The sequence below is a fragment of the Pseudorca crassidens genome, chromosome 10 (genome assembly GCF_039906515.1).
Source record: "Pseudorca crassidens isolate mPseCra1 chromosome 10, mPseCra1.hap1, whole genome shotgun sequence".
NCBI lineage: Eukaryota > Metazoa > Chordata > Mammalia > Artiodactyla > Delphinidae > Pseudorca > Pseudorca crassidens.
Genome location: NC_090305.1, coordinates 79,521,424 through 79,537,664, shown reverse-complemented (window position 1 = coordinate 79,537,664; position 16,241 = coordinate 79,521,424). Strand labels below are relative to the sequence as shown.

Here is a 16,241-nt window from a genome sequence, read left to right as displayed (position 1 = left end):
TACATTTTCCATGTATTTTTGTGCACCAAGATCTCTTTTAGAAATAACAATCCACCTATCTTATTTTTGATAGTTGTTAGAAGCATAAGCCAGAAAGGCCTGTATATTCTTGCAGATCATCTTTTTTTTTTTTTTTTTGCCCCTTCAGATGTAAGAAAATTATTTCCAATGTAGCATTCAAGATAGTTTTAACAATGCTCTCTCTCTTCACTGGCTCAAAGGCGAAATGTGAAAAAAAAAAAAAAAAAATGAAACGAACTACAGAAATACCGTAGAGGGCTGAAATACATTCAACTAACAAGATTTGATTCGAAAATAAAGTTGCGTTTCTTAGATTAAAGCATAATAGGTCATTTTGATATGTGACGCGCTGTAATATTTAGCAGCTGAAGACTAGGCTTATATTTTCTGCTCTCTGAAATCACAGCCACTGGGACGAGACAAGAAAAGGCCGCATCTTTCGGAAAATTACAAGTTTGGTACAATAACTCATTAACAAGTAAAGTTCAGAAATTAAATGCAATTTGAGGGGAAAACAGCAGGTTGAGAAAACAGGTGGGAGAGATAAATTAAGGTACTTATCACCTTGAGGAAAAACAGTCTTGAATATTTCAACTTTTAGTGAACTACAAAAGGTTTGAACAAACAGAAATCAGGCGTGAAAGTGATTAAAAGTGTGCTTTCGAGTGAATTTAATGGGATGTGAACTGGCCTGTATGATCGCGGTGGGAACCAGTCAACTCACCCGAGTAGGCCCAGTACGGGTCGCCGGAAGCCTTGCGCCTGCGGATCTGCGCCGAGCTGCCCTGTCTGTTCTCGTGCAGGGCCCCCATGTAGCCTTCTGTCAATGCTGCAAGACAGGAGAGCCGCGGTGAGTCAAAATCATCACCCCGCTGGACACAGGAGGGGTGTCAAACGCACACAGCCCAGTGACGGCCTAGCAGCACAGACCTTGGGGGTAACTGAACAGAACCTCCTGATTTTACAGAAAAACAGCTACAGGAGAACCTAGAGAGATTACCAGGATTATTATTAATGCTGATAATAGCTTACAATGAGCCTTCTCTCTGTGCCATGAACTCAAGATGCACTGAACACTTTACATACATTATCTTATATAATTCCCAATGAACCACCAGTCAGTAGATACAATGTCTCAATAATGGGTCCATTCAGATAAGCAAACTGAAGCTTAGAATAGTTGAGTAACTTAGGCTTGCCCAAGGTCATACAACTGTAGGCCTAGAACCCACGGTTCTGGTTCCAACTATATGCATAAGCCTATGTCCTAGGTGCACAGGGCCTCTAGCCTTATTTGATCTTCATCGGGCAAGGGGTCATTCCAGCTCTTTTACAGATGGAGGAATGAAGGCTCAGAGACACTAAGTAACCAGTCCCAGGTCACACAGCTAAGTATGCAGATCAAGGAACCGAATACAAGCACGCCTGCCACAAATCTCAGGCCTCTGCCATCCAAACACAGCACAGTCTGAGGCCTGGAAGACACCCCATGGTGTGAACCAGTCCTCCACATACTTTGGACCCCAGATAGTCACCTGTTATATCTGAAGATATGAAGCTTGAAACCCTCCAAGGCCAGCAATATTCAGAAAAGAAATACTGCTTAATGATGTATTTCTTTGAAAACGCAGAATGAATCCAATCTCCTACCCCAATATGGAGAGCTTCCATCTGCCTGCTACAATGTTCAAAGCCCTCCGCTCCCAGCTACTTCATGGATGCAAATTTCTTTTGCTGTGAGCCCACACCTGAATGCACTGATGTGTAAGAAGACAAGTATCACAGGTGCCCAGAATCCAAGATGAATTGGAACTGCACTTCAAACAATACATCCCAGCTGTCTGTGTTAATATTTAAATGCACCCAAACAAAATCAAGTGTGCCTTTGAAAAGCAAGAAAAATGGTTAGAGGAACTGTATATTCATATTCAGTTTAAGACTAAGATGGTACCAGGAAAGCACAATACATTATTCCAAATTAGTCAGAGTAGTGATGATAAAAATCATCTCACCATGATGGCATTAGCTTTGTTGACAACGTGATGGGTCATGAAGAAAAATTAGGAAACATGTAAAGTACTTTATGCTTGCACGTTAATTGCAAAGACTGGCTTTAAAAGAAACAACGCTTGAACAGAGCTACTCCACAGAGATGAGCCCTTTGGAGGGAAATGGGAATCTTGTAAAATCCAAACACACGTTACCGAAGTAAACCTGGTGTCATCTATGCACGCTCTTGGGTCCTGAATGACAAAGTCAAAACCTAAGTTACTAACCATTTTTAAAGTAAGATGAAGGTTTAGATACAGATGGTCCAATTCATCCTATACTCTTGCAGATGAGCCATTCAGAGCTTCAGGAAGTCGACCATTCTAAGCTTCTACGGATCAAAAATAAAATTTCCCATCTCCTAGTCTCCTCATCTATTTTTTCCTCCACCAAAGCATACTAAATAAACAATTGCTCGGCTTCCTTGTCTGTTCACAGTAACTTGTGTTACCTTCATAATGATCCTATGAGGCTGGTATTTTTAACTCCATTTTACAGACAAGGTAACTGAGGCTCAACCACATACCCACTAAAAAGTTTCCTAATTGTTCGACTGATTTATTTTCTCTGCATACGGGAAACATCTTATGTACCTGTCTTCTATGCTTCTTAGAGCTAATTCGCTCTGAAAAATCACTCACAAATAATCCTTCCTCCTTGTATCAAGACTGAGTAAAAAAAACCGTGTTCCCATTCCCACACATACGACTGGGGCCAGGGACACAGTTCACAGTGATTCACTTGGCCTAAGTCAAAGAAGGCCCACCCTTGGACCGGGCAAGGATGGGGGCAACATGACGTGGTTGTCCAATCCATGACTCGTGACCTAGCAGGTGGAGTGGGGTGTGATGATTACCAAAACAGAGACTTGGCAACAAATTTCCACTGTGTTATCAGGCATTTAAAAAGCACTACACACCCAGAGCTGAATAAGGTGCTCTGCTCATAGTAGCTGGTGTTGTCCTTATACCAATCTTATGAGGCTGTTACGTTTAGCCCCAGTGATACATATGTTTGGGAATGGAGACACCAGCCAATCAGAGAGATTCTTCTCTCTCTTGCTGAAGGTGTTATGACATGAGCCGGAAGCTTCAAGAGGATGGTTGAGGGTCAAGCAGGGGATCAGTAGAGGCGCTCAAAAATGGAACCAAGCAGGACTTCCGTGGTTGTCTAGTGGTAAAGAATCCGCCTTACAATGTGGGGGACGTGGGTTCGATTGCTGGTCGTGGGACTAGGATCCCACGTGCCGCACGGCAACTGAGCCCTTGCGCCACAACTACTGAGCTTGCGTGCCTCAACTAGAGAGAGAAAACCCTCATGCTACAATGAGAGAGAAGCCCACGCACCGCAAGGAAAGATCCTGCATGCCGTAACAAAGATCCTGCGCAGGTGCCGCAGCTAAGACCTGACAGGACCAAAAATAAATTAAATAAATAATAAATCTTTAAATAAAACAAAAAAATGGAACCAAGCCAGAGAAAGTAAAATCTATGGATCAATTCTGTTGACAAAACTCAAGCTCAGGATAAAGCCAATTTGATACCAACCCCCTGGAAGGCTTTATAGTTATATGAACCAATCATTTACCAAAGCTCACTTTTCCCCCAGTGACACTCATGTGACCTCGGTGACCTTCAAACAAGTCACTTCAACACCTAATCATCAATTTTTCCATGCAGAAAAGGCCATTGTTGGACTAGAGCTCTGACTTTCAACCCTGGCTGCTTTAAAAATAAAATAAAACAAACAAAAACCCTATGCCCTGGACCCTACCTCCAGAGATTCCACTTTAATTGGTCTGGGGTGGGACCAAGATATCAGCCCTTGTTTTAAAATGTTCTCCAGGTGGTTCTATTTTGCAGCCAGAGATAAGAACCACCAACTTCCCTGCTGAGCTAGACCTGAGGCCCTGTTATCTGTGACACTATTAACTTACCCTCACAGCCTGTGACTTGACAGGCTAAGCCTGTCTTAATTCTAGTTAAGACCTGGCCACCGAAATGAATATCCTGCTGCCTAAATCACACCAGTGTGGCGTTGACCTGAGCAATTAGACAAGCAAATCTAAACTGAACCAGAGTTCCAGCCAGATTCGCCTCACAAACAAATGAACCAGGTATAAAAGTAAAGAAGGAATGAGGATATTCATTTATACTCTTTACAGAAGATCACACTAGAATCACAGTCTCCATCACCAGTCCCCTCTTCTTTTTTTTTTCCTGAAAGGGAAGTACCTTTTATTTCTCAGAACTTTTGAGAATATGAGGGTGCAGCAAAGGAGGACAAAGCCCGCCAGCAGCTGCATTACCCATCCTACTGGGAATGCAAAGCTACGGAGTCCAGAGCTTCATCAGGTAAGTGTGAAAATGTCCAAGTACTTAGAAGTAGATCATAATCGCAACAGTCTTTAACTGGACTGGATACAGGCTATAGGTTTTAGGGTCCCACACACGTCACCTCTCCAAACCCACTAAACCATTAATGAAAAAGCAAGTCTACAAAGATATATCCAACTCAAGAAACAAGGGAGGGACACATCAGAAGGTCCTCTCCTGACACTGCAAAGTAATGGAATCCATACCCCAAAGCACAGATACTTTCCCAGCCATACGTCACACTGCGGTATAAGGCATCTGCACTGAGCAGTGGAACTGCCTGTCTGAAGGGGGTTCACTTGGGCCAAATGTGAGAGGTGTGGCTTTGCTGTATAAAGACCAACAGACTAGAAGTGACAGAGGGGGCAGGGCTGTCCCAAGGAAGGTGGGTTAACGCCCTCATCATCACACTCCCCAGAGTATTGAGGAGCAATGTGGGTTGTACCCAGCAAGGTAAGAATGGGCAGGAAAACCTGCATCTGAAGGGCATGCTGCATGGCCTATGAAGGGCTCTAAGCTCCCTGAGACAAGGAGTTCTCAGCCTACCTCCCATGATGGAGCTTGGCATATGATGTGTATTCAGTAATGAGTCAGTGAGTGAGTGAGTGAGTGAATAAATACATGAACACCAGAAAGGCTCATGGTGCCTGCGTTGGAGGCTAGAGTACGTGTACGTGTGTGTGTGTGTGTGTGTGTTGGTGTGTGCTTATATGAGCCATAAGCAAAAACACAATCTTCTCCCCTATCTCGTTTTTTAAACACCACCCTCCTATCAGAAACAGCAAACATCTAAAACGTGAAGCTGGAAGGAACTAGCTTGAGTATCTAATAAGCAATTCTTTAGGAATCAACTCAGAAATGAATCAGGTAGCAAAGGACTTCATCACACCAGCACCAGATCTCTCTTTTTAACACATCAACTATTCATTAAAGATAACTACATTTAGTTTTCCCTTTTATTCCATCTATGTCAGTAGTGTGTGACTTCTTTTTCCCCAAATAAGAACATAATCATGTATTACTGGCACCTGCATGATTGAAAACAAAGTTTCAAGTCCCTTCTTCAAATGTGTTTTGATCATATGACAAAGTATTTCCTAAAAGCAACTTTTAAAAATTATTACTTGAACAGCAGTCAAAAACTGTATACGGAGTATATTAAGCAACGTAATGTCTCATTGGCAAGGAGCAGAGATTTGCAAGAAGAAAAACCTGTGGTTCCCAAGTAAAGATACAGACTCAGCACAGCAAATTCCATCAATTTTAATATTCTTCATACTCTTCTAGACTCCAACGGCCACCTAACGGCGGCATGGCAATGATATGGTGAGGCTGTGAATCACGCTATAGATTTTCAATATCTTCTGTGCAGAAAATTAAATTATGCAAATGCATGCCTTTGCGGATCCTTACCTTCATGTCAAATTGCTTACTTGCTTATGTCAGCAGCTTAATTACACAATTAAAAATGGTGCATGCTTATGAAAATATGTAGTTTCACTCCTCAGAACAGACAAGAAGTGTAAATCTGCCTATGGTTATCACGTGACTACCAAGAGGGAGGAGTTGGTGTTATGCAAACATACGTTCCGTCTTCTCCCAAGTTCTGTAGCACCAAGCGGGCTAACGGTTTATGGAGCTGAAGTCGGCTGACAGCGGAAAGCTCAGGAGGGCTTTCAGTGGTTTATAATGCTTCAATGAATTGGGTTTGCAGTGATGTAACAAGTGGAGAAGACAGAAATGATGCCCAACTATATACTGCCGTATACTCTTCAAAGAGGTTGTCTCTAGGGAAAGTTTGACCAAACCACGCACACGGCTAACAAACCTGGACATGAGGAGTATCAAACCTGGGTAGCCTACAAGGGTCTGGATGGCATAAAAATCATATGATTTTCTAAAGGGAAAACCCAGCTACACCCATCACCCAAGAGAATGTGTCTCTCAATGTCGACAGTACAACAGTAGAGATTTCAAAACCAGTAGCATTAACTAGCCAATGATTCCCACAGCTCACTCAGCAGGAGGAATCTTAAGTAGGTTGCTATGCAGAAAGCTGACTGAGTGACAGGTCTTTTCATCAGGGAGTCTTCAGAAACTCTATCACCTCTCAGAACTTGTATGGAGACTACCTCATTTCCAGCCTGAAGCGAAAAAGATAATAACATTTCCAGACCCAAAGGCCCAATCCTTTCCTACAAAAATATCCTAAGAGCTACCTACCACAGAAGATATCAACAAAACTGTTTCCTATGTGCATGATTTAATTTCCCAGAGCCATCAGACAGAGTTGATAACAATAAATGTTTTTATTCTGGGAATATAAAAGCAGATGTGTATCCCATCTGCCTTAACTATATCTTCAGGAGGCTTTGGTATAATTCTTACTCTCAGTGTTTTCCAGAAATTTTGACTTGAGGAGGAAAAGAGTTTCAAGCTGTGTTAACTCTTCCGTGTTAACAGGCTGAATATTTTTCATACCAAGAGACTAGCTCCTCTAAACACTACATCAAATAACATTCTTGACATAGATGTCTTTTCTTGGGTTTTATGGTCAGAGAGAAGGGTCACTGAATCTACATAAGATTAAAAATAAACATATTTACATATTGATAAAGAATATTTTTCTTCCAAAATTGCAAACGTGTAAATTGCAATTACAGAGTACAACTAACGTCTTACTGTTTTTGACAACAGCGATCCATTTACACATGCATTTGTGTATCTGAAAATGAAAGGAAGTCAGAGGTGCCTACAGAGAAAGGAAAACTGTGGCCACCAAGCATTTCAAAATATCCACGGCATTCCTCCACATTACTGTTTCATCATACCATATTGAACCAGCAGTGTCCACTTGATCATAGCAATGTTATGATCTCCTATAGGCGAGTGTGATTATATGACAGAAGTTATGTACAGGTGAAACCAGAGTCCATTTATAATGAGAACAGCCCCAAATGCCATCTAACACAAAGTCCCATATCTTGTACCCAAAGCAAAATAGTGTAGTGACACTTGAGGGTATTTCCACTTAACTATATGTCCAATTCTAGGTCATTCCAAAGGACTCAGAAGCCTGGGAGAACTGGTCAGCTTCCATCCAAAACGGAAAACATCAGAACAAAGAAATTCTGGCTCCCCAGTGCCAGAATGAAAATTACTTTAGGATGATGGATGGATGGCTCTCATATAAAGAGTCCTAGTTTTCTGCCAGAGTTACTGCCAAAAATAAGCCCACTAAAAATAAGTAACAGGCCCTCACATTTTCAAATTCAGAATGCGTATTTCCAGAACGGCAGACAAGCAGTTAAGCAGGCTGTTTGTATTTATTACAGCTGCTCATACAACAAACAAATTAAAGATCCCTCAGGGATGGTGAAATCTCTATCAAGTATAATTCTCTCTAAATTTTAAAGAGCATTGAAGAACATTCAATCTCACACAACAGCCTAAAATGAATAAATCTTTATCTTTTTTGTGACTACAATAGGCAAAATTATCAAATTATATTAAAGTAATTAAATATTCCATCAGCCTCTCATCTCCTTTGTGCCTGTATTTCAATTAATTGTAGTAAAATGTACTTAGTGAGTGTCCCAAAAAGTAAATCAAGAAGTGCATTCCTTTGTAACTACTGCATTACAGATGGTCCCCATAGTTGTCTGTGATGCTGAGCTAAGCTCAAAGACAATAGATTATATTACAGTAGATTACCTATTTTACCACATTTAAAGGTACCTATTGTTCCAACTACAAAAAAAGTATTTTTCATCATCCAAAGTGATAAAGAGACCTAATAGAGAGCCATGACTTTTTTTTTTTTTTTTAAGTAAAGTAGATTACTAAAACTTACAGGCAGTTCAAGGGAAAAAAGGAATCACACAGCAATATAATACCCTAGGGGTACAAAGAACACATTTTTACAGGCTTGTAAAAATTACTTAAGTCAGGCAGAGAAGCAAAATAATGAACTTCTATTTGTTATTTTACTCTAAAATAGCACTGATAACAAAAGGCAGAATCTTTTTTTTTTTTTTTTTTAAATCAGACAGGGCTAAAAGGGACAACAAATTAGAACGATTCATCTGCTATCAACTATATCACAGTTTAAAAACTTCAGAAATAAAAAACACGCTTCCCAACAGGTCCGAGAAAGGGTACACTTGAACAAGTGATTTCTATGGAGGCTCATTATACATTTGTGATGAAAATCTGAAAAATATCACAGTTCACTCTTCCTCAGAGGCACCCTCCTAAAAAATAATTGGACCCCTGATATCAAACATCATATAGAAATAACTCAACCAACCCTTCCAATCCATTTTAATCTGTTTGGTTCTCAAAGAATCAAGTTTCTTGGTTCTGTAAGATTCCTGGGAAAATGAGGATTAAGCATAGATGGTGTTTCAGCGATATCCACTGCCACAAATCTGTACTTCCAATTTTACAACTGTGCCATCTCTTTGAATCCTTTGTGATCAACAGAATGGGCAAATTCAGATTAGCCATTACAACTGGTGGCCACCACACTGAACACAGCCATGGACCCAGATGTCTTGTTTCACCCACTGTATGTGTCTGCATGCATGTGTGTTTAATTAGTTGTCAACTTGAGAAAATCCAAGAAAGAACTCCAATATCTGTAGTTTTTAATGAGAAATGTGAACTTTGTTCTCAAATAGCACCAATATGCTATGTGAATAGTGACTAGCTCTTTAGAGAAGAATCATGACCCTGCCCATGTCAAGTCCCTTTCTTATCTAGTTCCTGTGGCCATTTGGGTTTGCCACCTACAGCTTGGCCCAATAACAGGTTATTTACTAACTCAATCTTTGCCTATGAGGAAGGTATTATTAAAAGTACTATCAATATAGTGGCTCATATACTTCTCGCAATAATCTTGTGGCTTAGGTACAATTGTTCAGAAAAGGCATGTAACTTGCCAAGAACACATAGCCCTGAACCAGATATTCCTCTCAAGCCTGTACAGCTGACACTATACTACAACTATTCTTCACAAAATTGAATTTTAGGAATCATAGAAATATCTGTGAGGTAACAGTTACTCCACCTGCTGAAAAGTAAATAAACATCACAAGTGAGAAACAGTTTCTCCATGGGCCTTCAAAAACTAAAAACCTAACAATTTCAAAAGGAAGAAGCTGTCTAAGCCACTCTTCCCACCACTATTGCCAATTGTCTGAGATAAAATCTAGTTCTGACAGTATTAACAGAAAAATGTAGAGGGGTTTTCCTAACATGATGTGGAGAATATCCAACCAGAATTATACAAACACTGGTTATTTGTCTATAAAAAGAAAGTCACTCATATTAAAGCAGAAATAAATATTAAGTTACAACTTGAATTAGGGAAACAAAGTGATACATTGATTAATAAATTTTCTTCATTTTTTCTTATTTAAAATGTATAACTTTAAATGCCTGATACATTTTTATCCCTGAGAAGAATAAACTTTATAACTTGGGCCTTTTATATAGCTGAGTTATACGTACACATATAGTCCCTGTGAAACACTGAATGAACAATATTCAATGAAATGGGCATTTTTCATAGAATAGAAAGAAATGGGCGAAGAGAAAACTATTTAAATGTTGTCGGGTGCCCATTTCAAAACTACGGCACATCTACAAACCCTAGCAAAACGTGCCATGATGCACATTTCCAGAACGTGGAGAGAGCAAGCTTCACAGTGACAAAAATACCCACCAAGATAGTACCCAACCACGGTAGATGGTAGAAAACACACTGAGGCACAAGCCCTAAGCTCTGGGCTTAGGGATCACATACAGAGGGCATTCCAACCATGACACCCCTTGCTCAAGACACCAGACACCAGTCACAGTGTGGACAGACCCGAATGGCTAGTTAACCCAGGAACCTGTGACCTCTGGGCCACGTTAAAGACACCACGTCATTCCTGGCCAGCGAGCCACTCCGTGGCCTCTAGCTGTCTATGCGTGCGCTGCTAGGCAACAAAGTTCCCACTCTACCTCCACACTGACTATCTGTTTAAGTGGTTCCTAACTCCTTCTGGCCAAAAGGAGAATTTCTAGGGAATTTGGTAAGATTTAGCCAAGTATTCCTGGTCTCTCCAAGGCAGGATACTAGTACACCAAGGCACATACCATCCCCCACATTACTCCTGCCATCTCGGACCCTTCTTTCCGCTAGCAGGTCAATCAATCCATACATAAATTATAATTTGTGTACGCAGTGAAACAAATATGAAAATTAAATGAAACAAGCATGATACAATAAGGAAAAATAGAAATAGGGAAGGAAGGTAGAGAGATTAATCAGGGAAGTAGGTATCATTTTAGTTGAAGGCACTGATGCACAGGATGGGAGGATAGAGGTCAAGACAGGGGAAAAGCATGTATGAGGATGTTGAGGCAGGAAAGAAGGTGGCATAAGGAGGCCAGGCTGGCTGAAGCTTGGTGAGCTGGTGGGAGGAGAAGGAGGTTGAAGAGTAACAAGTGCAACATCCTACAGGATGAGCTTTGAATGAGCTTGAGAAGGCAATGAAGGACTCCAAGAGGACAACCAATATGTCTAACATGTGCTTTCCTTTAAAACAGCTCTCGTGATATATAATGGGCTTTAGTATATTTACAGAGTTCTGCAACCATTACCATAATCTAAATTTAGAACACTTATCAATGGACACTTTGAAAAGGTGACTGCCGTGGCAGGGGGACTGGAGGGAGGCGGGCAAGAGCAGAAAACAGTGGCTCATCACCTGGGCCCCCAGGGTGAGTGAAGACAAATCATTCATAAAATGTGCAGGATGCCGGTGCTCCTGGAGGGAAAGTTTTGAGCAAATAGCAGCCTAATATTTATATTCACCTGACCAAATGCCTACTCAGCTCATTTTTATTTTTTTAACATCTTTATTGGAGTATAATTGCTTTACAATGGTGTGTTAGTTTCTGCTTTATAACAAAGTGAATCAGTTATACATATGTCCCCATATCTCTTCCCTCTTGCGTCTCCCTCCCTCCCACCCTCTCTATCCCACCCCTCTAGGTGGTCACAAAGCACCAAGCTGATTCAGCTCATTTTTAGTTTTATTTTGCTATTATGTTCTACAATTTCCCTTTGCTCTTTTTCGCATGAATTGGGATTTGCACTAGTTTCATCAAGCAATTAATTGCTTATACATGTCAATTTTTAAAAAGATATTAATAGGAGGCAAACTAGAAGCAACTATTTACAAATACAATGAGGAAAAGAAAGAAGGCAAGAATACTCATTATCACTGTATTTTCTTTTACAGCTAAATGGTGTATAACTATATTCTCAATATCTTATAAGAAAAAAAATTACCTGCCTGTATGATGCTTGTAGAGGTACAGACCACCCTACTATGGATGTTGAAGGAAGCTTAGGTGGGTGATATATTTTAGAAAACAATTTTGTCATTGTTGAAACATGGACATTGCATGGCTGTAAGCCCAATTGGCTTCTCCGTGCCTCCCCAGATGATTCAAAAAAAAAAAAAACTCCCATATTGACATAAAAGCTGACACACAGATCAATGGAATAGAATACAGAGCCCAGGAAAAAACCCCACACATATGTGGACAATTAATTTACAACAAAAGAGCCAAGAATATACAATGGGGAAAGAACAATCTCTTCAAAAAATGATACTAGGAAAACTGGACAGCCACATGCAAAAGAATTAAACCAGACCACTATCTTACACCATACACAAAAATTAACCCAAAATGGATTAAAGACTTGAACATAAGAGCTGAAACCATAAAATTCCTACAGGAAAATGTAGGCAGTAAGCTCCTTGACATTGGTCTTAAGAGTTTTTTTGGATATGACTCCAAAGGCAAGGGAAACAAAAGCAAAAATAAACAAATGGGACTACCTCAAACTAAACAGCTACATCAAACTAAACAGCAAAGGAAAAGCATCCATGAAACAAAGAGGAAACCCGCTGAATGGGAGAAGATATTTGCAAATGATATATCCAATAGAGATTAATATCCAAAATAAATACAGAACACATGTAACTTAACAGCAACAAAACAAACAACCCAATTTAAAACATGGGCAGAGGACTGAACAGACATTTTTCCAAAAAAGACACACGGATGGCCAAGATGCATACGAAAAGATAAAAGATGTTCAACATCACTAATTAGCAGGGAAATGCAAATCAAAACCACAATGACGTATCACCTCACACCCGTCAGAATGGCTGTCATCTAAAAGACAACAAATTACAAGTGGTAGCAAGGATGTGAAGAAAAGGGAATCCTCATATACATAGTTAGTGGAAATGTAAACTGCAGCCACTATGGAAAGCAGCATAGAGAGTCCTCCAAAAATTAAAAATAGAACTACCATATGATCTAGTTATTCCAGTTCTGGGTATTTATCCAAAGAAAAAGAAAACACTAATTTGAAAGGACATATGCATCCTTATGTTCACTGCAGCATTATTTACAATAATCAAGGTATGGAAGCAACCTAAGTGTCCATTGATAGATGAATGGATAAAGAAGATGTGACGTAGATACACCATGGATACGACATAGCCATAAAATAGAAGAAAATCTTGCCACTTGCAACAACATGGATGGACTTTGAGGGTATTATGCTAAGAGAAATAAGTCGGAAAGAGAAAAACACCATATGACTTCACTCATATATAAAAATCTAAAAAGCAAACAAAAACAAATGAACAAATAGTATCAAACAAACAAACAAACACATCACTGATACAAAGAACAAACTGGTGGTTACCAGAGGGGAAGGGGATGGGGCGGGGAGGTCAACTGTATGGTGATGGATGGTAATTAGACTTGTGGGGGGGGGGGAACACTTTGAAGTGTATGCGAATATACAATTATAATGTTGTACACCTGAAACTCATAATGTTATATACCAATTTTACTTCAATTTAATGAATAAATAACGTTTTTATTTACCCCCAAATAAAATCAAAAGCCAAGCACCACCACCACAACAAAAAAGCCTGTCTCTTCCACAAGTAGGTGTGAGCAATAGAACAGTAAGGAACCCAAGTAAAGGACAATTAATAAATTAAACTACAGGAGTCCGTCTCTGCAAGAGGACAAAGATTTTGTCTTTAGCAATTGTTCAGGATTGTCTATAATCACGAAAAAGTATTCAGCGACAAGTATACTTTGTGGCTGGTGGGGAGATAAATTACCAAAATACTGATACCTCTTTCTCCATTATTCAAAGTCCGTACATAGGACCATTTCTACTTCCTGAAATACTAAGAAACAAACCTCCCATAGGCTTGATTCAATTAATGTAATACATCTGTCCCTGGAATTTAAAAGAAAAAAAGAACCCAAGGGGGCTTCCCTGGTGGTGCAGTGGTTGAGAGTCCGCCTGCCGATGCAGGGGACGCGGGTTCGTGCCCCGGTCCGGGAAGATCCCACGTGCCGCAGAGCGGCTGGGCCCGTGAGCCATGGCCGCTGAGCCTGCGCGTGCGGAGCCTGTGCTCCGCAACGGGAGAGGCCACGACAGTGAGAGGCCCGCGTACCGCAAAAAAAAAAAAAAAAAAAGAACCCAAGGAATTGGGCAGCATTGCCCAGGCAACCAGTTTTAATGTTGCTACCTAGGGCTACAAGTTCCTTCCTGTTATCTCCATTTTTATTAGGTGTTAGTTTTGCTTCCTTTCCAGCAAGAAATGAGGTTTGCTTTGTTCTCAGTTGCAGAAAGAAATCATCAGAAGAAATATTGCGCATTCTGCTTTGCTTCAAGAGGAGTTATTAACTTGAAATAACACAACGCAAGTCTCAAGGACAAAAATTAAAAGGGCTATTACAATCTTAAATAAAATGAATTAAAAACTCTAACCACATAAACATTTTCACCACATCACATCAAGATAGCTAAAGCATTTATCTCTAAATCTGCTTTAACTAGCTCTATAAGCGGTTTCTTCAACTAATTATATGAAAAAGATTCTTTTTCCTTGTTTTGGAAAAAGAACTGTTTAACCTAAAGTCTTTTTCTGATGAACAAATGGCAGCTACTAAATAAGCAGTTTGTTTCAGTTTTCTTTTTTGGTTGTGCCTTTCCTGAAACCTTCTCTGACTCTGGCCAATTATACTGTAAGAGTCAAATGGAAAAGCAGTTTTATGACTTTAGGAAGCTCAAGTCCAGATCAATTTTTCCTATCACTATCTATTTGTATACAAGAAGCTGAATAAAATCAATTGCAAGGAGACTTTTCAACTATGGATTTAAATCTTTTCATGACTCTGCAATACAGTCAAACTGGGGTTAGGAGGGGGAATCGAAAGACTGTTTCCTTTATTATTTTTTTTTATAAATATAATGATGCCGAAGGGCAACTTTGTATCTTTGGAGCCTTCCCTGTCAGGCAAAATTGAATGGAACAAATTGTTCCTTTGATTTTTAGGTAGCTGATCAGAAAGATGTAGCATATGCAATAAAACTCTCTGAAGCAAATTGGTACAACCCATGTACCAGAACTACAGGCCTGTAGATTACAGAAATCCTCAGTGAATTTTGAAAAATAAACACTCCTTTAAATATTGCTTACAAAGGTTTGCTCAACACATTTGCTCTTAAATATCACTTTTGCATAATCACTGAGTGAGTATTAAGTGAAAAAGTGAGAAGAATGGGTGGGATTACAAGCTGGTGGAAACCTCAGGTTTTCCTTTTGTACCAGGGCATGCTCAGGCAAACCTTGTTTGCTATTTCCCACAATGGAACCAAAAAGGCTGCAGATCTTGGGTGCTGCAGAAATCATATACGATCTCTCAGGTTTTACTCAGGAACCAAAGTTTCAGAAAAAGAAAAAGCACTTTGTGAAATGCATTGAGGACTTTTCCCTTCACCCTGTAGGGGAGGAGGACCTTTAATAGAGATGTTATGACCAGAGAGTTCTTATTAAAATAATTTTACCCAGAGTAGAGAGATGCTCAAACCCAGGACAACACAGTGAACAGAATGGGAAATAGGGCTAAAGACACTGTGGCAAAGAAAAAGATTGTTAATATGTTTCATAAGGATAAGTAAGGATCTTTTTTAACCTCTATCTCAATGTCAAAGAAAAAAAATCATTCCTAAAATTTCTCCTACACTGCTTGAAGTCTCTAAAATTAACAAAGATAATTAATAAAGATACCGAGATAGCTAATATTTCTTTAGCACTTACTATGTACTGGGAGGCACTGTGTTCTTCAGCTGGATGATCTCAGTTAATCCTTACCAGAACTCTGAGGGGTAAATCCTCTCAGCTTTTCAATTCCCAAGGCAAAAAAATAATTAAGTACCTTGTCAAAATCACATTGCACTGTATAGGACAGAGAAAGGAATTCAAACCCAGACACTCTAAAGAGACAGAGCGGGGAAAATGAAGCTCCAATGACACTTCCCTATAAAGTCTGAAGGCCTGTAACATGGAAATAGATGGTGCATATTCAGTTCTTTTTGAAAAATACATAAAGACCCAAACATAAATATTAACACAGAATATGTTTGGACTGATACAAAGTGACGTTTGAACCAGGACACTCCTGGACACTCTCATTTTACATATTCTGTTCCAAGGACCCCTCTAGGTACTCAGATGCCTCCATCCTATGCCCCAGAAAAAACACGCTTTATTTTCGATTGACCTTTAAGAGATTTCACACTGAAAGAATCCCCTATAAAACTCTCTAGTTGCAACTAAAAATACTATAATAAGACTGATAATTCCTGAAAATTATTACAAGAGTTTGGTGGTGGTGGGATGAATTGGG

The 16,241-nt window shown here is 39.7% G+C and overlaps 1 protein-coding gene across 5 annotated transcripts in view; it reads right to left on the bottom strand.

Annotated features, from left to right (window-relative positions):
* The window catches only part of PTPRG (protein tyrosine phosphatase receptor type G), a 725,670-nt gene that overhangs the window by 550,917 nt on the left and 158,512 nt on the right, over window positions 1-16,241 (bottom strand). For all 5 annotated transcript variants that reach the window (XM_067755032.1, XM_067755034.1, XM_067755031.1 and 2 more), the window contains exon 2: window positions 746-850. In XM_067755032.1, the coding sequence (XP_067611133.1) occupies window positions 746-850 (105 nt within the window). The remainder of the gene's footprint in view (window positions 1-745; window positions 851-16,241) is intronic.